The sequence below is a fragment of the Sciurus carolinensis genome, chromosome 8, assembly GCF_902686445.1.
Source record: "Sciurus carolinensis chromosome 8, mSciCar1.2, whole genome shotgun sequence".
Taxonomy (NCBI): Eukaryota; Metazoa; Chordata; class Mammalia; order Rodentia; family Sciuridae; genus Sciurus; species Sciurus carolinensis.
The window spans coordinates 148059800-148077856 of record NC_062220.1 but is presented as its reverse complement, the minus strand read 5'-3'; the positions used below and the strand labels follow the sequence as shown (position 1 = coordinate 148077856).

The 18057-nt window shown below is 44.3% G+C and overlaps 1 protein-coding gene and 1 long non-coding RNA gene across 2 annotated transcripts; one reads left to right on the top strand and one right to left on the bottom strand.

The window, feature by feature from the left end:
• The first annotated feature begins 401 nt into the window (after nt 1-401).
• Nucleotides 402-2213, top strand: LOC124991802 (uncharacterized). The gene is made up of 3 exons (XR_007109944.1): nt 402-746; nt 869-1042; nt 1765-2213. It is a non-coding gene; the product is annotated as an uncharacterized LOC124991802 (long non-coding RNA).
• Nucleotides 2214-8258: 6045 nt separating this feature from the next.
• On the bottom strand, nt 8259-9510 carry LOC124991068 (high mobility group protein B1-like). The gene is given in 2 exon segments (XM_047561769.1): nt 8259-9087; nt 9090-9510. Coding segments are annotated over 2 exon segments (639 nt in total). The 5' UTR covers nt 9373-9510; the 3' UTR covers nt 8259-8731.
• Between the last annotated feature and the right edge of the window lie 8547 nt (nt 9511-18057).

Below are 18057 nucleotides of genomic sequence, written 5' to 3'. Positions count from 1 at the left end.
CTGTTTATCTGGGATGGGGAAGCCTTGGGGCGCGTGCAGACGCGGAGGGACCTCCGGAGCGAACTCACTGTAGTGTCAGAAATGCACCTACGTGGTGGATTCCTGGGCGTTTTACCCTTTTTTTTTTTTTTTTTTTTTTTTTTTTTTTTGTTTGTTTGTTTAAATCATGAATCTGCATACTTAGGGGCTGGGGGTGTGGCTCAGTAGTAGTGTTTTCCTGGCTTGCCTGTGGCCCTGGGTTCGATCCCCATTCACCCACAAAAAAAGAAAGCGGCGTTAACACTAATGCACCTTATTTTGCTGTATGCATGTAATATCCTCACTGACAAAAAAATATATATATATGTTCCACGTTCAAATTCCCCCCAAATAGAATTCTCCCAATTCCCCCAAAGCTCTCTTAACTCTCTCCATCTGCTGGGTTTGTCTTTTCTGACCTCTGCCTCCGGCTATTTTCCTCCTTGTCCCTCAAAACTCAATGTCTACTCTTCTCTGAAATGTTTCTGGACATCCTTCTGTCCAATACGAGTACCTTCCTCTGTGCTGGCAACACAGATTTGTCCTTACTGAATTAAGGTTATTTACCAGTCTGTGCCATTTAGGGCATTAAACTCGCGTCTTGGAATGTATGCTGTCCCCTCAGTCCCTACTTCACCGCACTTGACTTCACTCATTACGCGTTTGTTGAGTTCATCGAACTGACCTGAGGAGGGGGAACCTGGTTGCTGCTCCCCTTTTGCACACAGGTATGTGACTTGATAATGTTCCATCACGTGAGCCTCAGTTTCCTTATCTGTAAAAAGGGATGACACCATATGCTTGCAAATTTTTTTTCAAAGAAATGACTTTTTTTTCCAAAAAACAACAGGCAATAGGGGGCAGTAGTGGCCTAACATCCAGATTCCCACTTCAAGCGTCAAGAGAACAGGTGCAGCTTGCTGGAGGAAGACTTCCTGGTGTGACATTGTTGGACTTGAAGGTTCCAATAGTGGCCTGGCTTTTCCATTCTTGAGCCCTACAGGCAGCCTGATTTCCCTGGCAGGTTAGTTATGTAGAAAAGTGCCACAAACAATTTTATATAATCTGTATATTCAAGGTTCATTTTTAATTTTGAACCAATTACTGTTTTAGCTCCATCTCTCAGAGATTTAAAATGTGAACACTTAGCATCTCAGTAGGACACAGTTGAGGGGTTGGTGTTTTATTTTGTGAGTTGAGACAGGGTCTCTCTAAGTTGAGGAGGCTGACCCTCAAGATCCTCCTGCCTCAAACTTCCAGGTCTGTGGAATCACAGGTGTGCACCACCACACTACCACCACACTTAGTTTCAATTGCATATTGTGGGGGGTTATCGTATAAATGAGGGGACCCAAACTCAAATGCCTTTGGTGATCAGGTAGTTTATTGCTTAGGCAAGAGGAAGGAGAATTGTGTCAAACTTAATCTTGAATGTTGTAGCTAAATACATTCAATTCCAGCCGGACATGGTGTCACACACCTGTAATCCCAACAACTTGGGAGGCTGGGAGAGGAGGATGGCAACTTTGAGGTCGGCCTCAGCAATTTAGTGAGATGAATTTTAGATGAATTTTAAAAGCAGCCGGAGATGTAGTTCAGTGGTACAATGCCCTGGATTCGACTCCCAGAATCAAAAAACAAAACAAAACAAAAATACACTCCAATTTCAATTTTTGGAAACACATTGGTGGCCAAAGATATAGCAGGAAACCATCTGTACGTTTATTTTTTATATTATGAAAGCAGTTGTCCATGTTGTATCCAAGTGGAAAAGAGAAAGATACCACAAGCCACAGACGTCCGTGCTCAGGTGTTTGTGAGGATGTGGACTTCAGCTCTCTTGCCTACATACCGGGAGTGGACGAAGTAGAATACTTCTGCTTGGCCTCAGAAGCCACGTGCAGGGACGAGGAAACCAGGCTGGAAATTGATGAGGCGTCCTGTCCATCCCTTCTGTCGGTTCTCACATGCTGGCGAGCTTTCGGTTTTGTTTTTTTCTTAGTCTCAACTCTGGAAGAGGCTATATTAGTCGGATTTTATTGAGTTATCTATTCAATTTGGAAGGATAATTTTAATATGCTGTATCTTTTTTTATTATTATTTAAATTTTTTTGAATTTTTACAGACTGCATTTTGATTCATTGTACACAAATGGGGTACAACTTTTCGTTTCTATGGTTGTACATGATGTAGATTCACACCATTCATGTAATCATACGTGTACACAGGGTAATACTGTCTGTCTCATTCTACTATCTTTCCTTCCCCCACCACCCCTCCCGCCCCCTTTTCCTCTACACCATCCAAATTTCCTTCATTCTTCCTCTTCCCCTCTGCCCACCCTCCCCCATTATATATCATCATCCACTTATCAGAGAAAACATTCAGCCTTTGGTTTTTGGGGCTTGGCCTATTTCACTTAGCATGATATTTTCCAACTTCATCCGTTTACCAGAAAATGCCATAATTTTGTTCTTTATGAGTAATATTCCGTTGTGTATTTATACCACAGTTTCTTTATCCATTCGTCAGCTGAAGGGCATCTCAGTTGGTTCCACAATCTAGCTATTGTGAACTGAACTGCTGTAAACATTGATGTGGCTGCATCACTGTAGTATGCTGATTTTAAGTCCTTTGGGTATAAACCAAGGAGTGGGATAGCTGGGTCAAATGGTGGGTCCATTCCAAGCTTTCTGAGGAATCTCCACACTGCTTTCCAGAGTGGCTGCACCAATTTGCAACTCTACCAGCAATGTATGAGTGTGCCTTTTTCCTCACATCCACGCCAACAATTATTATTGTTTGTATTCTTGATAATAGCCATTCTAATTGGAGTTAGATGAAATGTTAGGGTGGTTTTAATTTGCATTTCTCTAATTACTAGGTATGATGAGCACTTTTTCATATATTTGTTGATCACCTGTATATCTTCTGTGAAGTGTCTGCCCAGTTCCTTAGCCCATTTATTGACCAGGTTCTTTGTATTCAGTGTAAAGTTTTTTAACTTCTTTATAAACTTTGGAGATGAGTACTCTGTCTGAAGTGTATGTGGAAAAGATTTTCTCCCACTCTGTAGGCTCTCTGTTCACATTATTGATTGTTTCCCTTGTTCAGAAAAAGCTTTTTAGTTTGAATCTATCCCACTTATTGATTCTTGCTTTTATTTCTTGTGCTATGGGGGTCTTTTTAAAGATGTCTGGTCCTAAGCCAACATGATGGAGATTCTGGCCTACTTTTTCTTCTATTTGATGAAGGATCTCAGGTCTAATTCCTATATCCGTGATCTATTTTGAGTTGAGTTTTGTACAGGGTGAGAGATAGGGGTTTAATTTCATTTTACTGCATATGGATTTCCAGTTTTGCCAAATACTGGCAAGTTTTTGAGAGAATTTTAAGGCTGGGATCAGCTTCCTGCTGCTGGTTATTAATGTTCCTTTCCCTCTTGGCCCCACAGAAGTCAAAACATTAGGGAAGATTAAAGCTCACTGAGGAATTTCCTTTCAGTCCTTTTTTTTTTTTAATTTTTCAGTTTTAAGACGATACTTTATTGAGAATAATACCAATGACACTCTTTGCGGAACTAGGAAAAAACAGTCTAGCTGCTCTTCTGACAGAAGATTAATACCTAGAGTATATAAAGAACTCAAAAAACTTGCACCAAAAAGCAATAGCCCAATTACTAAATGATCAAATGAATTGAACCAATACTTCTCAAAAGAATATATACAAATGGCCAACAAATATATGAAAACATGCTCAATGTCATTACCTCATTAGCACGTAGGGAAATGCAAATCAAAACTACACTGAGATTCCATCTCACTCCAGTCAGAATGACAGCCATCAAGGACACAAATGACAATTAATGCTGGAGAAAAAGGAACACTTTCACACCATTGGTGGGAGTGAAAATTAGCACAGCCACTATGGAAATAAGCATAGAAGTTCCCCCAAAAGACTGGGCATGAATCCACCGTAGGACCCAGCTATACCACTCCTCACTGTTTACCCTGAAGAATTAAAGTCAGTGTACAGTGACACAGGCACACCCGTGTTCACAGCAGCACAGTTCACAGTAGCCAAACTAGGGAACCAGCCTGTGTCCATCAACGGATGAACGGATTAAAAAAAAAAAATGTGGTCTACATCCACCATTGGGCTTTACTGCGCCATAAGGAAAAATGAAAGCATGTCATTTGCAAAAAAAATGGATGAAACTAGAGACAGTTGCAAAATAAGCCAAACTCAGAAGGTCCTGAGTCCTGTTTTCTCTCATGTGGAAGCTAGAGAGGAAGAAGGAAAAGAAAAGAAAGGTGTGTGTGGAGGCTAATGAAAATCAAAGGGAGGTAGTAGAGGAAAGGGACCAGGGGCGAGGTGGGGAGGGAGGGGACGTGCTAGGGAGGGACATTGGCCAAATCTCATTGTCACATTGTGTATGTACCAATATGCAACAACCAATCCCGTCACTACGCGCAACTATAAAAATGTAGATATAATATTGTACACCAATAAAAATGTAGACAGAGAAAAAGTTCATCTGAATTTAAGACCTTTTTTTTTTTTAGTTGTTGATGGACCTTATTTTATTCATTTATATGGTGCTGAGAATCAAGCCCAGTGTGTCACACATGTGAGACAAGCACTCTGCCACTGAGCCGCAACCCCAGCCCCTCGAGACAGATTCAACCATGATGTCACCACCCCATCGACCCAGCCACTTGTGGGAGCTCCGAGGAACCCAGAGCTGGTCCTCTCTCCATTTGCTCGCAGGTCCTCCCCAGCCCTCTCGGCTCACCCCTGCATCACAGAGAACTATGTTTCCCAAGCTCCCCTGCCCTCTGCTTCCTGGCAGGTCCAGCCAGTTGCAGGCTCTGGGTGAAGACCCGAGGGACAGAGGAAGAAATAAACCAAATCATCATCTCCTTCGCTCTGCCTTGGGGCACCTGCACTGGGCACTGCTTCTCCATAGCCCCAACTCCCACCAGCAGCCCCTCCTGGCTGCCACGACATGGTCCTGGCTCCTGGGCTCTGGTGACCCCACTTCCATCCTTTGCTCCCCAAGTTCTAAGCAGCTTAGTGTGTTTCTGTGCTTGCTAATCCCTGGTTTGTCTCACCATAGACTGATCATCACCCATTGTGATAGTTTCCAAATATACCCGCACCTGCTTTGATACTCTTCCCATCAGAAGGCAGAGCCCAACTCTGCCCACTGCAGGCCTGACTCAGGGACTCGCTTGCATCTAATATGTGGGATTCTGCAGCTCAGTCATAAAAGGTGTTGTTGCTTCTACCTTTTTCTCCTGAATCACTTACTCTGGGAAAGCCAGCTGTCATCTCCAAAAGATTAGTGCTGGAGAGGATGTGGAGAAAAAGGAACACTTTCACACTGTTGGTGGGGTTGTAAATTCGTACAGCCACTACGGAAATTAGAATAGAGGTTGCTCAAAAACTGGGCCTGGACCACCGTAGGACCCAGTTATCCCACTCCTCACTATTTATCCCAAAGAATTAAAGTCAGTGTACAGTGACACAGGCACACCCATGTTCACAGCAGCATGGAAGAGGTGCCAGCAAGGAGGGGACCCAAGGCTTCCACCCACACCCATGGAGCCGGCCACTTTGGAAGGGGATTGTCCAGCACCAGCTGAACCTTCGGGTAAATGCAGTCCCAGGAGACGTCTTAACCAAGCACGGAGACACCCTGGGTCAGAACTGCTCAACCGACTCACTCCCAAACTATGGACCTGTCCAAACCATGCATAATGCTGAGTGATGATTATTGGTACCTGCCTACGGGGGTTGGGGGGGCATACAGGTGACTTGGGAGGCTGGGACAGAGGGATCACAATTTTGAGCCCACACTCAGCAACTTAGTGAAACCCCAGCTCAAAATAAAAAATAAAAAGGACTGGGGATTACAGCTCAGTGGTAAAGCACCCGTGGGATCCATCCCCAGGACTGAGTGGTGAGTGAGGGGAGGTGATTTCCCCAAGCAAGGTCAGGATGCAGTTGACGACTAGAAAGCACAAAAAACACAATGTGCACGACAGGTGACCATTAAGCTAAGACTTAAAGATAATTGGATCTCAGCATACAATAAGAGATGATGGGAAGGGATTTGCAAGTAGGAAGCACAACCTTCCACTGACAGACACAGAGTGAGTGGAAGGAAGGAAAGTATAGTGAGATGCACAACTGGAAAACCTGGGGCCAAACAAGGAGGGTCCTCCACACCACGCTAAGCTTTCATTTTATTCTGGAGGCCGGGGTTTGGCAAGCTATGGCCTAAGATCTGTTTTGTAAATAAAGTTTTATTGGAACACAGTCAAGTTCATTTGTCCACCTCTTGCTCATGAATCCTTGAGCTACAACAGCAAAGTTGAGTAACTGCCAAAGAGACTGCATGGTGCACAAGAATTCAAGTGTTTACAATGTGGCTCTTTAAAGAAAAAGGTTGCCTCCTCCTGCTATAGACACTGGGAAAGCATCAAACCCCCAACAAGGAGTAACATAACCAGAGCTGCAACTTAGAGCGACTTTGCCAGCAACAATACTCATGCCGTATCAGTAGGCTTCTCTGATTGCAAACAACAGAAACCAACTTTGGCTTTAAAAAAAAAAAAAAGAATTAATAGGGGGCCTGGGGTTGGGGCTCAGTGGTAGAGCACTTGCCCAGCATGTGTGAGGCACTGGGTTCGATTCTCAGCACCACATAAATAAATGAATAAAGTAAAGGTCCATCAACAACTATGAAAATGTATTTTTAAAAAAGAAAGGAAATAATAGTCTAGAAGGTAATTCTGCTCATGGAATCAAGGAAAGATGAGTTGGGCTGGGGGGCTGTGTAGTTCAGTGGTAGAGCATTGCCTAGCTTGCAGGAGGCACCACACACACACAAAAAAAAAACTTTTAAAAATACGTGTGTGTGTGTGTGTTGTTAGAGCTTTTCACTGACATCCCTCTCCTCCCAGGCTCAGGGATGTTAGAACTTCAGGTTCAATCGGGTCATGGTGTGGCCAGTCCGTTGGGGATGGAGGTGACATGCGTCACTCCATGACAAAGCGTTTAATGGTTCATGTTTCACCAAGCCTCTCTTTACCCCCATCTTCGTGTTTTGAGGCATATGTCAAGATAGGTCTCTGAGTGACTGTGAGAGGCAGTGAACGTTTACCGCGTCTCAGCTGCTGAGATTTTGGAGGGTAGGTTGTTACTGCAACATGCTGTAGTCCAGCCTGACTGAGCTGCTCTAACTAGGACCTCAACATTTCGGTTGCTCAGCACAGTCAAAGCTTATGTCCTGTTTGTGTCACAATCCAAGGTACAGTCCCACGTGAGCCTTCCTCACAGTGATGGGGAACTCATAATTCCCCCACTGAGGAGGTCACCATTTCCTAAAATGTCAGGGTCTGCTGTTGGAGTCACTGAGCCCCCCTGGAAAGTGAGGAATGAAGGAGGGTGGAGGATCACAGAGGAGGATTCGAGAGAGGAGACCTAAAACTGGTGACTGTCAGTTCTGTCCTTGTTCCATGGTCGGAATTCAGTCATGCAGCACTTGTTGCAATCCCAGCGGCTCCAAAGGCTGAGGCAGGAGGATTGCGAGGTTGAGGCCAGCTTGGGCAACTTAGCAAGGCCCTGTCTCAGAAAGTAAAACAGTCATGCCTGAGGCCCTGGGCTCGATCCCCACTACTGAGAAAACAAAACAAACAAACAAAAACTCAATTACATGACTGCACAGAGCAATAGAGGAAATGCAACTTAGCATGTTCCCTAGAAGAAAGAGCTATGTTCGGAGGAATTGCAACCAGACAGGGTTCACAAGAAGGAAACATACAATCTCTTAAAATAGAAAGTGCTAATGAATAAAAAATTAAATGATTTACTTTTCATGTTTCTAAGCGTTTCTTTGAAAGTAGATCCAGAAACATACGTGTAACACAGCATTCTGATGTGTAAATGTACAGCACATCAAAGAAATGACTTTCGGAACCAAGTGGGACATGCCAGGTACATGCCAGTAATCTCAGCTACTCAGGAGGTTGAGGCAAGAAGATTGCAAGTTTGAGGCCTGCCTGGGAAACTTAGCAAGATACAGTCTCAAAATGAAATAAACATAGACTAATACAGCTTACTGCTGACTTCTGAGCTCAGACCCTAAAATCAAGGAAGGCCCAGAATGAGACAGTCCAAGCTCTAAAAGAAAACAATTGCCCGCCAAGATTACTGTATCTAGCAAAGTTATCTTTTTTTTTTTACTAATAAAAAAAATTGTATTTACTTAGAAGCATTCAGAATGTCAACAAAACAGCTGCAACTTTTTTTTTTTTTTTGCAATTACAGAGTGGTATTCAGTTAACAGAACAACAATTATTTCGTATAAGCTGCATCAGAGACAACTGAAGATGAAAAACTACCGTCCCCATATATAACTAATTTGTGCTGTGCACCAACAAGAACCTCCTTTAAATTTCCATGCCAATTTACAACCCCCATACTGTACCAGGCAAGGTTAGTGGCTATTGAAAATACCACCAGGACAGGGCTATCTAAAGACACATTCGGTAGTGTGTTAACTATACAAAAAAAGACACTGTACAGTTTAAAAACAAATCTTACACAGCCTTACATTTCAATTTTTTTCTTTAAAAGGAGTGAGTTGTGTACAGGGGGGTTAAATGCTTTATAGACAAGAAAAAAAAACTGCGCTAGAACCAACTTATTCATCATCATCTTCTTCTTCTTCATCTTCTTCATCTTCCTCTTCCTCCTCATCCTCTTCATCTTCCTCCTCTTCCTCCTCTTCCTTCTTTTTCTTGCTTTTTTCAGCCTTGACAACTCCCTTTTTTGCTGCATCAGCTTTTCCTTTAGCTTGGTAGGCAGCAATATCCTTTTCGTATTTTTCCTTCAGCTTAGCAGCTTTCTTTTCATAAGGCTGCTTATCATCTGCAGCAGTGTGATTCCACATTTCTCCCAGTTTCTTTGCAACATCACCAATGGATAGGCCAGGATGTTCTCCTTTGATTTTTGGGTGATATTCAGAACAGAACAAGAAGAAGGCCGACGGAGGCCTCTTGGTGCATTGGGATCCTTGAACTTCTTTTTTGTTTCCCCTTTAGGAGGGATATAGGTTTTCATTTCTCTTTCATAACAGGCCTTGTCCGCCTTTGCCATGTCTTCAAATTTTCCTTTTTCTTTAGCAGACATGGTCTTCCACCTCTCTGAGCACTTCTTAGAAAACTCTGAAAAGTTGACTGAAGCATCTGGGTACTTCTTCTTGTGCTCCTCCCGGCAAGTTTGCACAAAGAATGCGTATGATGACATTTTGCCTCTTGGCTTCTTAGGATCTCCTTTGCCCATGTTTAGTTGTTTTCCTCAGCGAGGCACAGAGTCGCCCAGTGCCCGTCCAGCTCTCACTTGCCCGGCGCTGTCTCTATGGAGCTCAATGTACTGCAATGGCTGTGAAAGCGGGAGCCAGACGCAGCCTCCTCACTCTCTCCGCTCTGTAACACAAAGTTATCTTTGAAAATCAATAGAGATTTAAAAATTTTTCATGATAAGGATAAATGAGAAGACTTCATGACCACTGAGCCAGCCCTACAAAGAATACTTAAAGATACACTGCACACAGAAGAACTCAAAAACAACCCCAAAGCTTCCAAATAGATGAAGTTCACTAGAAGAGCAACAAACTAAATTAAAATCAAGACCAAATTAAATATAGCAAACCAACCAAAATGACAGGAAATGATGAACATCTGTCCCTAATCACACTGATTGTAAATGGTCTCAACTCCCCAATTAAAAAACATAGACTAAGGGCTGGGATATAGCTCAGTTGGTAGAGTACTTGCCTTGCAAGCACAAGGCCCTGGGTTCAAATCCCCAGCACTGCAAAAAAAAAAAAAAAAAAAAAAAAAAAAAATAGACTAGAAGAATGGATTAAAAAACAAGCTCCAACTATATCTACAGATTCATCTCATAGGCAAAGACACCCACAGGTTGAAAGTAAAAGGATGGGGAAGAAAAATAATCCATGCAAAAGGAATCCAAAAACAAGCAGGAATAGTTATTCTAATATCTGATAAAGCAGATTTCTAGCAAAAATTAATCGAAAGGACAAAAAAGCACACTATATATTGGTAAAAGGATCAATCCAACAAGAAGATATAATGATAGTAAATATTTGTTCCCCAATGTTAGTGTACCTAATCACATAAAAAATAGTTCTTGACTTTAAATCCTAGACAGACCCCAATACGATAATATTGGGTGGGTGATTTCAGCATGGCCTTATCACCAATACATGGGTCATCCAAACATAAAAGCAATAAAAATATTTCCAACTTAAATAATACTGTAAACCTACTGGACCTAACAGATATCTATAGACTATTTCATCCAAAAACTGCTAACCTCACTTTCTTCTCAGCCGCTCATGGAACCTTTTCCAAAGGAAATGGTTAAGAGTGTGAAGAGAGAGCCTACAAAATGAGGGGAAATCTTTGTCGGCTACTTCTCTAACAGGGGATTAATATACAGAATATGTAAAGAACTCAAAAAGCTTAACACCGGGAGGGGGGGGGTCTGGGGATATAGCTCAATTGGTAGAGTACTTGCCTCGCAAACACAAGGCCCTGGGTTCAATCCCCAGCACTGCAAGGAAAAAAAATCATTAATTGGCAAAAGAACTAAACATACATTTCTCAAAAGAAGAAACACAAATGACTAACATATATGAAAAAATGTTCAAACATCTGTCAGGGACCAAGAAGTTCTCATTCTGAGAACATTCTGACCTTTACAATAAGCAGCAGCGCCCCTCCCCCCCTCCTGGCTGATAATTCTGACAGTATGGCGCCTATGGCGCCCACGGCTTCTCTTCCGGGACTACACTTTCCCACCGGCGCGAACTTCACCTTCCCGCCAGCGCGAATTTGCACCCTATCAGGAACCCAGCAGAACAACACAACCAACCAGGCTGCACCTCGTCATACCCCTCATTCCCTCAGCATAAATACCCGTGAGAACAATAAAAATTTGCAGCTTGATCAGAATTCCTGTCTTGCTGTCTCTCCCTGCGTCTCTTGTCCCTTCATTCCTTCTCTCTTAGGTTTGCCGTTCCGCGTTGATGTCCCGCGGGTCGGGACAGTTGGCGCCCAAAGTGGTTGGCTCGAGCCTTTGTTTGAGAAGCGAACGCTGCCCTCTGGGGAAGACTTGGCCAAGCGGGATTCGGGATCGCCTCGGTGGACGCGACCGGGAGTCAGATCCAGGAGGAGAGTGAGGCCAGCGCAAGGTGAGTGACGCACCATGGGACAAGCAGTTTCGTCACATGATTTGTTTTTGACGGGTCTCGAGGAGGCCCTCAAGACTCGGGGAGCGCGTGTTAAGAAAAAGGATTTAAGATCATTCTTTTCATACATAGAGGATTTGTGTCCTTGGTTTCCCCTCGAGGGGTCAATTGATGGTAAAAGGTGGCTCAGAGTAGGAGACTGCCTCAAAGATTATTATGAGACTTTTGGTCCTCAAAAGGTGCCTGTCACTGCCTTTTCTTATTGGAATTTAATTAATGAGATTCTTAAAAGCTCACCCTTTGACAGTGGTACTTTAAAACTTGTAAAGATTGGGGAACAGGCAATGCAATCCACCTCTCGCCCCCCATCGGCATGCCCTTCGGTTAGTATTCATATGCCCCCTACTCAGCCTTCTCAGGACCCTGGGACCCTCCCAGACCCCGGGAACCTCCCAGATCCCACCTTACCAAAATAGTCCCCTAAAAGTCCCCCTAAGATTTATCCGGTTTTAAATCCCTATGATGAGGTGACCCCAGAGGAGGAGGCTACCCTGGAGGAGGCAGCGGCTCAACACCATTCTCCAGACCTGCCACCTCTTAAAAATCCACTTCCCACTTATACACCCCCTGCCTTTCGTGCTCCGGCCCTTCAGGGACCTACTGCCCCCCCAGACATTTTTTCCCCACTTCCCTTGCCTAATCTAACCCCTTTACGCGAGTCTCTCCAACATAGGCGGGAACAAATCCAACTTTTAAAAGAACTAAAAGTCCTTGATGCCGAGCTTTGCTCACTGGCCTTGGGCACGGAGTTAACACAAACTGGCCCAAGACCCCTCAATACTCGTAAGGTGAAGCCACGTGGTCAGCCTGTTCTTGCCTTTCCAGTCACTCGCAGTCAAGCAGATCAGCCCGCACAAACTGAAGCAGAGAATTTAAAAGGAAGTCAGGAAGAGGAATCAGGGGAGGAACAAGAGGTAGAACCAGAGAGGGAACAAGAGGAGGACCAGGAATCAGGGGATGAGGAGGAGCCCACCTCTGGACAGAGTGGAGCCCTTGGTTCTTATAAAAGGCTGAGCCTCCGCTTTCTTGAAAGACTTAAAAAGGCTTGTACACAGTATGGCCCCACTGCACCTTATACACTGGCCTTGCTAGAGAACCATAGTACACAGTGGCTCACCCCTAATGATTGAAAATTTTTGGCCCCGACCACCCCCAGAGCAAACCCAGGGGCAATAAGGTTTGTTCCCTCTCAGACTCCCAACCCAATCCAGGCTCCCTGTCCTTCTCCACAATCACCTCCCTCCAACGTGCTACCCCAGGCAGCGCAGGATTGGACCTCTGTGCCTCCACCGATACAATATTAGACTCTATGCAAGGACCCCAAATAATACCCACTGGGGTTGTAGGCCCCCCTCCACCTCATATGTGTGCTCTTATTCTTGGGAGAGCTCCTACCACCTTACAAGGTGTTCAGGTCTTCCCTGGCATCATTGATGATGATTACACTGGAGAAATTAAAATACTGGCCACAGCTGTTAACGGAGTAGCTGCCATCCCTGCAGGAACAAAAATTGCACAATTAATACTCCTTCCCCTCAATTCAGGAAATTCACCAGGAAACACAGCCTCTTTAGGTTCCTCTGATGTGTATTGGGTCCAACCTATCTCCCACAAAAGACCCACTCTTACCTTATTTATTGAAGGAAAGAAATTCCAAGGGATCCTAGATACTGGTGCGGACACCACAGTTATTTCTCAAAAATATTGGCCATCAGAATGGCCCCTCACCTCATCACTAACTGACCTTAAAGGAATAGGGCAGTCAAGAAACCCCTTAGTTAGCTCCAGGGTGCTTAATTGGACTGACACAAAAGATAACACAGGGAATAAAGGAACCGTTACCCCCTTCGTTGTTCCTGATCTCCCTGTCAACCTTTGGGGACGAGACATTCTAAGCCAAATGAAAGTTATTCTTGCTAGTCCCGACTCTTTAGTCACTCATCAAATGCTTCGTATGGGCTTTGTCCCTGGTACAGGCCTTGGGAGGCTAGGACAAGGACAGGTTGAGCCTGTACAGCCCATACAAAAAACAGACAAATTTGGACTTGGGTATGTGGATTTTTAGTGTCGGTCCCTGACCCTCCTGTACCCCATGCAGACAAAATTATTTGGGAAACTCAAACTCCTGTGTGGGTGGATCAGTGGCCCCTTACCCAAGAAAACTTAGAGGCTGCCTCCATGTTAGTACAGGAACAGTTGACAGCCGGCCATGCGGAACCCTCAACCTCACCCTAGAATACTCCTATTTTTGTTATTAAGAAGAAATCAGGCAAATGGCGCCTTTTACAGGATTTGCACGCTATCAATAAGGTTATGCGCCCGATGGGGGCATTACAGCCAGGCATCCCTACACCGGTAGCTATTCCTAGGGACTATTATAAAATGGTCATCGACTTAAAAGATTGCTTTTTTACTATTCCTTTACATCCTGAGGACAGACCCTATTTTGCTTTCAGCCTCCCCCGCATCAATTTTCAGGGCCCTATGCAAAGATTTCAATGGAAGGTCCTTCCCCAGGGTATGGCTAACAGCCCTAGTCTTTGCCAAAAATATGTTGCTCAAGCAGTAGACCCTGTGAGAGAGCGGTGGCCACAAGTTTATATATTACATTATATGGATGATTTGTTAATTGCTGCACCTAATACCTATGATCTTAACAATTGTTATTTGGATCTCTATAAAGCCCTTACTGCCTTGGGACTTCAGATAGCCCCTGATAAGGTTCAAACACAGGACCCCTACACCTACTTGGGCCTCAAACTTCAAACTAATCAAATTCAAATCCCTAATATACAATTGCGTGTGGACCATCTCCACACTCTTAACGATTTCCAAAAACTACTAGGGGATATCCAATGGCTAAGACCATATTTAAAACTACCCACCTATGTGCTTTTGCCTCTTAATGATATTTTAAGGGGAGATTCTGACCCTTCTTCTCCTCGAGAGCTTACTCCCGAGGCATGGCAAGCATTAATTCAAGTCACAGAAGCCATCGCTCAACAATTTGTTACACAAATATCTTATAACCTTCCTTTGGTTTTGGTTATATTACACACCCCTCATACACCCACGGGACTATTCTGGCAGCGGGATCCACATTTTAAAAATAAGGGTTGCCCCTTGCTCTGGGTTCATTTGCCCGCCACATCCTCTAAAGTTATTGCTGTCTATCCTGCTCAGGTAGCTTCTATCATTATTAAAGGTCGCTTGCTTTCTCGACAACATTTTGGCAAAGACCCTGATAACATTCTGATTCCATACACTAAGGATCAAACCCAATTTTTGCTACAGACGAGGGATGAATGGGGTATTGCTCTATCAGGCTTTTTGGGAATAATCGATAACCACCTTCCCAATGACCCCCTTTTGCATTTTGCTCAGTTACATCCATTTATTTTTCCTCGGGTTACTCGGAAGGCTCCTATTCCACAAGCCCTTACTGTTTTTACAGATGGCTCCAGCAATGGCCGTGCAGCCTTTGTTGTTGATAATCAGCCTACCACCTTTGACACTGCTTATCCATCAGCACAGCTTGTAGAATTGTTTGCTATAACACAAGTCTTTATGACATTTTTTGATAAACCTATTAATATTTATACAGACAGTGCTTATATTGCCCATTCTGTGCCCCTATTGGAGATTTCACCCGCCATTAAGGCTTCCTCCAACGCAGCCTTTTTGTTTAACCAGCTTCAACAACTAATTCAGGCTAGAAAACATCCATTTTTCTTAGGACACATTAGAGCACATTCTGATCTTCCCGGTCCCCTATCACGGGGTAATGCTCAGGCTGATGCAGCCACTCGGTCCCTTTTCCCAGTTCTTATTGGATCCATCCAAGAGGCCACAGATTTACACAAACTTCACCACTTAAATTCTCAGAGCCTTCGGTTACTCTGTAAAATTACCAGGCAACAAGCAAGGGAAATTGTAAAAGCGTGTCCTGCTTGCGTTGTCTCCCTTCCTATTCAACATCTGGGTGTTAACCCTCGAGGATTACTGCCCAATCAGATTTGGCAGATGGATGTTACTCACTTTCCTGAATTTGGGAAAACAAAGTACATACATGTTTCCATAGATACCTTTAGGGGCTTTATTTTTGCATCACCGCATTGCGGAAACATCCCTCGCAACCTCAGTTCTCCCCTGAAAGAGCACCCTCATTTTCCACGAAGGTCTGCCACCTTTCTACCTTGTCCCGTATCATTCAGGTAACTTGCCCTCATCCTCCTGTGCTAAGCCTGACCAGTCCACAACGTTCATCTCCACAAGTACAGCGATTGGTCCTGGAGCAACCATATGCTCCCAGGTAAGCGTTGCAAAGTCATTGATTGGGCTGGGGTTGTAGCTCAGTGGTGGACTGCTTGTCTCACATGTGTGAGGCACTGGGTTTGATCCTCAGCATCACAATAAATAAATAAATTAATTAATTAAGGGTATCATGTCCATCTACAACCAAAAATATATTTAAAAAAATAAAAAGAAAGAAAAGAAAATCCACTGATTTTTCTGAGTCATTGAACTGGGAGGATGTAACTGTAGAGGTTTCCAAGGCTACCTTTTCCACTATATGAGGAGCGCCTGCATGATAGTGATATCCACCTGTGCAGACTGGGAGCTGAGGGGCTTAGAACCGCAGATGTCAGAAGACATGGTTGAACTCCTGGATCTAGCTGTACCTGAAGTCCATATCCTGGATTTCATATTTATATATTTTTTTGAGTTATAAAACAGGGTTTGTTGATGTGGATTTTGTTTGCTGTGGTTTTGTTTTTGCCTTTGTTTTGTTTTGTGGTCCTGGTAATTGAACCCAGGACCTCCAGCATGCCAACCAAATGCTCTGCCACTGAGCTACATCCCCAGTATCCATTGAAAAGTTTTGATAAACTATAAAAATCCAAAGCAAGAGATGTAACAACCACAGAGACTTTCCCATACCTGTTTGAAGATGCTTGTGACAGCAGAAGCAAGGCCAGGCTCAGAGATAAACAGGCCTAATGCCGCATATGCTTTAGAATAACAGATCAATAGCTCAGTCGGTAGAGTGCTTGCCTTGCAAGCACAAGGCCCTGGGTTCGATCCCCAGCACCAAAAAAAAAAAAAAAAAAAAAAAAAAAAAAAAGACTTAGAATAACAGATCAGTTAAGTGGTGGCTTGGTTTTGACATCTGGACAGAGCCTAAGGAGAGAGCACTTTCAAAGACTAGGTCATGGGCTAGAAAGTACCCATCACTTAAATTCATAGCCCTGTGCCTCATTTATTTAGAGGATCATGCTGAATTCCTTTTTGGGAGAGTGTTTAGCTTTTCATCTATAAAATGGACAAGAGTCTCCTCAGGGAAACTGTGTGCCTGCTCCCTCTGCAGACGGGGCCAACTGCTTTTATTTTACGTTTCAAGAAAATCCCTGAGAGTGATTCTGTCAGGGCTCGTGCTGTGTTCTCTTTAAACTCAGGCGTAATTTGTATGTCATAGAATTCAACCATTGAATGATGCAGTTCAACTGCGTCAGCTCACAGAATTATACCACCATCGCCATGATCAGCTAAACTCTTAGATCACTGGTTCACGCAGCTGGAAAACCTCAGGCACAGCGCGATTCGGTTCTAACGGGGCCTGCGATGAGGCCTGTCCTCACCTCGCCTCCCTTCCCCAGGCTTCCCGTCTACTTTCCTTTCTCTTTTTTCTTTTTTGCACCAGAGATGGAACTTGGCGGCACTCAACCACGGAGCCACCTCCCCAGCCCTATTTCATATTTTATTTAGAGGCAGGTCTCACTAGTTGCTTAGCGCCTCGCCATTGCTGAGGCTGGTTTTGAACTTCCGATCCTCCTGCCTCAGCCTCCGGAGTCGCTGGAATGACAGGCACGTGCACCATCGTGCCTACCAACTTCCTGCCTACTTTCTTAGCAGCCCAACAGAGAAAAATAAACAAGTAAAACAAAAACTCACCTTTTTAAGAGGTCCAAGAAGAGAGACACGGGATCTGGAGCGGCTTCGTCTGAATTTCGCGTCCTGCGGCAGGGCTGATGTCAACAGGAGAACATCGAGGCCTCCTTGTAAAGCAGGCAGCCCCTGGACATCAGGGCTGCTCTGCTCTTCCTCAAAGCCGTGACATTTGTCTGATACTCACGATGGTAAAACAATCCAGGAGATAACAGAACCCAAGCCCAACCAGCTTTGGAACATGATTTGATCTCAAAGATACAACCTCTCCAGGGAGCCCTCTCCGAACCTTACTGCAGACTGTGCCTCGGCTGGCTGGAAACTCTTCCCTGTTGGTTTTAAGCAACTTTGTTCGGATACAGTTCATATCCCAGACGATTCATGCATATTACGTATGCAGTGGGCTGATTTTAGCACGTTCGCAGATACGTACAGGCTCACCGCTAATTCTGAATATTTTCATCTCCCCAAACAGAACCCCCGCTAAGAGTTCCCCCATTTCTTCCCCACTCCCACCTCAGCCCGAGAGAACTACAGATGCAGTCTCTGTCCCTGGACATTTCGCATAAACAGGATCATACATCATACAATCCTCTGTCCATCCAACACAGCGGAATGTTGTCACAGAGAGGGACTCTCACAGAGGTGGATGGTGCATGAGAGAAGTCTAGCTTCAACCCTCCAGAATAAAAACACTCCCAGGGCAGATACTACATTCCCCGAGTCCAGACACGGCCCAGCCCAGT